We start from the raw sequence: 5,015 nt of genomic DNA on the forward strand, positions 1-5,015 counted from the left end.
GGCCTCAGCAGGTACCCATAAGCACACTGAATGTCTGGGGTCCACACCAGCTGGGATAAGTGGCCTGGTGATTTGGAGGAATTGGAATTCCCAATCTGCCCTCGGGGAGTCGTGTGGCCTTGGCGCTGTCTGCAGAGGTGCTTACCTCCAGGTCTTGCTCGTGCACAGAGGCACCTAACGTGGTTCCTAGGATCTACTGTGTGCCGCTAAGTGGCAGCTAAGTGGTAGCCATGGCTGCTACTAACAGCCAAGAAGTGGAGGTTCACAGCCTTCTCAGAGATGATGTGAAAAGTAAGCAGCAAGGTGTCCAGCTCTGGCCCAGCGAGGAAGCGCAGACGGCCAGTGACCATGCCCTCGCCATTTAAATCTAAAACTGTTCTTTCTGAACTCTGCAGGATGAACTTCCTCAGAGCAGAGCCATGTCATGCTTCTGCATACATTTATTGGTTGGTGCTGGGGGTTGGACCTAGAGCCTTCGTGCTAAGATACACCACCAAGCTTCTAATTATAAAAATTTTGAGACACGGTCTTGCTAAGTTGCTGAGTTGCCCAGGCTGGGCTTGAAATCCTGATCTTCCAGTAGTCGCGGAGGATGTATGAAGAATCTGGAAGAGGGACAGCCTGAAGTGATGTCCCCAAGTAATGGACCATAAGGGATTTAACAAGTTGTCTCTTAGTGAGTAGTAGTGCAGTTTTCTGTTCTTGCAAACACCAATGCAGTAGATATCCTGACACAACTACCTTGGTCACTTATGGCAATGTATCTAAGACACTGAGGAAAGAAGAATGGGTGAATATGCATTTAAAATTTTAAAATATATTACAAAATCATCACCTAAAAGTTTATATTATTTTAAACTCCCAGCAAAGCTCTCTAAGAATGTGGCAGGCCTGGCAGTGCATGGCTATAATGCCAGCTGTTGTGGCTTATATCCAGATGTCCCCCTAGGTCTCTTATGCCATAGGTAGTGCCTTTGCAGGTGGCTGGCTCGGGGGTGTGTGTGTCCTTCTGACTCTTGGCTTTTAGCTAAGTGTGATGTTGGGAGGTGAAGTCTGGTGAGAAGAGATGGGTCACTGGGGGTGGGGTGGAGATGGCCCTCCTCCTCCCTTGGTCATGCACTCTTTGTCCTCTGCCATACTGCTCAGTCATGGATCCAGCCAACTTTAGGTTGGAACCTCTACAGACTATCAGCCAAAATAAAGCTTTCTTCCTTAACTTTTGAGTATTGGGTAGTCTGTCCTCAGCAAAGAGAAAGCAACTAAGACACCAACTACTGAAGAGACTGAGGTGGGAGAATTGGAAATTTGAATTCTATCTGGGCAATTTGGTGAGATCCATTCTCAAAATTGAAAATCAGAAAGAAGTGGAAATGTAACTCAGTGTGTTATCATTTTTCCTGTAATAAAATAAAAACTTAGTTTCACAAGACATCATCCAATTTCATTGGGTGTTGTGTTAAATTAGTGATTTATTGCAATAGTTTTTCATTAAAGTACAAAAAATACCCTGCATATTTTCATATCCACAATATCTGAAAGCAATACCCACCTTTCCAGTGTCTATGTGTGATATAAAAGTCATTTTAATTTTCGTGGTGACATAACTAGTCTCAGTACCTACAAGTAGAACAGTGGTTGTTTTTGGCTTCATTGGTCATCCAATAAAGCATGTGTGTATAACTTACCCTTGTCTATGCACATGTATCTTCAATAATTTGAAAACACATGTCAAAGCTATGGTACTGACCACTTTGGAAAAGTATAACATAAGCCCCTGGGCATAAACTCAAGAGAAGTAGAAAAATAGCCAGTATTTTTACTGGACACAAATGTTCTCAGTAGGATTAATCCATAGTAGCCTCAAAGTGGAAACAACCCATATGTCCCTCAACAGATGAATGAAGGACTGAAGGAATGAAATAAGGTCTAGCCACACATGGGCTATTACTTGCTCAGAAAGAGGAATGAATGAAGTAGTCATGCATGCTAACATATGCACAAGCCTCCAAATATACCACAGAAGGGAAGCAAGTTATGTTAGACTACTTTTTACATGATTCCATGTCCATAAAACTTCTAGAACAACAACAACAACAAAAAACCTTCTGGAACAGGAAAACTTAGAGAGACAGAACCTGAACTGCTGGTTTCCTAGGTCTAGGCGTAGAAGGGGTAGGCACTAAAAATAACTGCTGACATGTATGCATTTTGTCTTGGAAGCAATTAAATCTTTCAGGAATTACATGGCAGTGGAGCATAACTTCATAAGTAAAATGAAAAATCACTGAATCATACATGCTTATAGGATGATGTGTATGATGTGTGGATTTTTTCTCTCAATAATAATCTAGTGTTGCTAACTTTAGGTCACCCCAAAATACACAGCCCGATATCTAATCAACCTTTGGACCACCACATAGTTCTTCTGAAAGCTGCCTGGACCTCCCTGTTCCGCAGACAGTAGATGACCGGGTTGCACATGGGTGTTACCACTGTGTAGATGACCGACAGCACCTTGTTGAGATCCATGGCTTCTATGCGACTGGGTCGGGCATAGATAAAGATAGTGACTGAGTAGAAGATGCCCACCACCACCAGGTGGGAGGCGCAGGTGGAGAAGGCTTTGTGGCGGGCAGTGGCTGAAGGCATGCGTAGCATTGCCCTACCGATGGCCACATAGGACGCCATGGTCATGATGAGGCAACCCCAAAGGATAACAATGGCAGAGATGAAGTCCACCAGCTCTGTGAGGGCCACATGGGTGCAGGACAGGTTGAGCAGTGGGGAGACGTCGCAGAAGAAGTGGTTGAGGACATTGGGGCCACAGTAGGACAGGCTGCCAATGCATGCTGTTTTGATCATTGAGACCACCAGCCCACCCAGCCAGGAGAACACGGCCAGGCCCAGACAGACCTGGGGCCGCATGAGCAGTGGGTAGTGCAGTGGGCGACAGATGGCCACGTAGCGGTCATAGGCCATGGAGGCCAGGAGGGTGCACTCCGTGCAGATCAGGGTTATAAAGAAGAAGAGCTGGGTCATGCAGGCTGTGAAGGAAACGCGATAGTGCCCAACCCACAGCCCCGCAAGGAGCGTGGGCATGGTCACCGACACGTAGCACATCTCCATGCCGCTGAGGTTGCCCAGAAAGAAGTACATGGGCTTGTGGAGCTCAGAGTGGCTGCAGATGAGGTAGATGATGAGCGTGTTCTCCAGGAGGGTGAGCAGGTAGAGGGCCAGGAAGATGGCAAAGAGGGCATCCCTAGTGCTCAGCCTGGTGGACAGACCCAGGAGGATGAAGTGCTGGACCCTGGTTATGTTGGCCCGCTCCAGGGAGCTCTCCATCTGTGGAAAGTCACAGAAAATCTGTGGCCATTCTGGAGCCTAGACATGCACAGTAATTTAGTAAATTGGGAACATGTTCAAACTGTTTGGAGACCTCAGTGTCTTTACCAAGCTAATAGCTGTTGACATTTCTTAGTTACAGAGAAACTTCTGCAGATTCATGAGCCAAGCTCAGCATGAGCTCTTGGTGCTCTTATTACTAGATTTATGATCTTTCCCAAATAGTTTGGCTGCCCCAAAACTGGGAAAATAACCTTGCTTTCTCTGACTGTTCTATAGTCAGTTAAATGAAGCAATAGTGTTCTAAATAAGAAATAAGGATTATACATATGTCAATTGTTAAAGGGTGCATTTTTCATTCTCATGAACAGCACATGAGTTAAGAACAGTCTATAAAACCTAGCATAATACTTTCAGTTCTCCTGTTTTGAACATGCTTTACTTTCTAATGCATCCTGACTTCCTACTGCACTGTGCCCCAACCCTGTGGTAACACCAAGGAGGACAAGCGAGAAGGCTCTCCCTCAGTCTCAGAGGGATCCCTGCAAATTTGGACACACCGTTCCACAGAGGGTTGGAAATCCCGTTCACTGTACCCAACCTATGTCATCCTATGCACTTTGCTAATATTTCTTTATTATTCTGATGCCACTGAGGTTCACGGAAAAACTTCTGGCATGAAATGGGTCTCATTATCTAAAAATAAAAATTTCTACAGTTTATTGAGCCTGTTCTGTGTCTCAGGAACCTGACGTATCTTCTGGTTAATTTTCTTTGTTGTATTCTACTTGGCCAGAGTGGGGCTCAGACATGTAAATTTATTCACCCAAAACTCTGCAGACAACAAGCAGAAGGAATGGGGCGACCCGGCTGCATGTGGCTGCAGTTCTGGAGTAATTCTGTCACGCATCATTGTTCCAAGGCTGAGCAACCTGGAAACTCCTCTGGGTCGGACCCAGGGGAAGTGGAGAGCGGACCCTTCCTCAGCCAGCTCCAGGGCTCACAGCAGGAGCGTGGCGCTCTGCGCTCCTTCAGGGCTGCTTGTGCCCCCCACCCCCATGTGCAAGACGCTGAGAACACAGGAGAGATGAAGTCAGGGGCTGCTCGTTTGGGGACCTGACTACCAGCAACAGAACAAGGCAACGGGAAAGCAGCCCAACTTCAAAAATCAAGACAGTTTTAGAAGTGCTCAGAGCTGTGTCAGAATCCATTAAGGGCCTTGAGATAAAGGCTACACGTGCAAAACAGTTTGCTGAGAGACCATCGCCATCCTGGAGAAGATGGGAGGATGCTCCCAGCAAGAGGACAGTGGCTGGCATCATCTGCCTTCATGGGTGCTGCCCAGCAGTGCCATGGAGAGCGCCTGTCCAGCCCTCCCCAGACACATGCTCATGCGTAGCTGGTTCAAAGTGAGGCCTCTTCCTCATGGCAAGCAGGACAAGTGTCTTGCATCTCTATCAGTGACCTCACTCACTTCTCCTGGACTGAATTTCCCAGGTTGTTCCAACAGGTGACCACAGTGCTGCACAGCACGAGGTGCCTCCCTAAAGGAGACAGCACGCCTGGCTCCGCCTGGCCACTGTGAGTGGCCCAACTCCAGGCCACCCAATAGGACCAAGACCTTGGTGCTCAAGCAGGTCTCATCTCAATTTCCTGTCCATGAAAAAGTGCTC

General features: G+C 47.0%; 1 protein-coding gene across 1 annotated transcript; it reads right to left on the reverse strand.

The window, feature by feature from the left end:
- Positions 1 to 2,397: 2,397 nt before the first annotated feature.
- LOC101568681 (olfactory receptor 5) lies at positions 2,398 to 3,357 on the reverse strand. Its single transcript, XM_004648316.2, has one exon. It carries the CDS (start codon positions 3,340 to 3,342, stop codon positions 2,398 to 2,400), a length of 945 nt encoding a protein of 314 aa, XP_004648373.1. The 5' UTR covers positions 3,343 to 3,357.
- Positions 3,358 to 5,015: the final 1,658 nt, after the last annotated feature.

Source organism: Octodon degus, unplaced genomic scaffold (assembly GCF_000260255.1).
Source record: "Octodon degus isolate 3935 unplaced genomic scaffold, OctDeg1.0 scaffold00382, whole genome shotgun sequence".
NCBI classification, from domain to species: Eukaryota; Metazoa; Chordata; class Mammalia; order Rodentia; family Octodontidae; genus Octodon; species Octodon degus.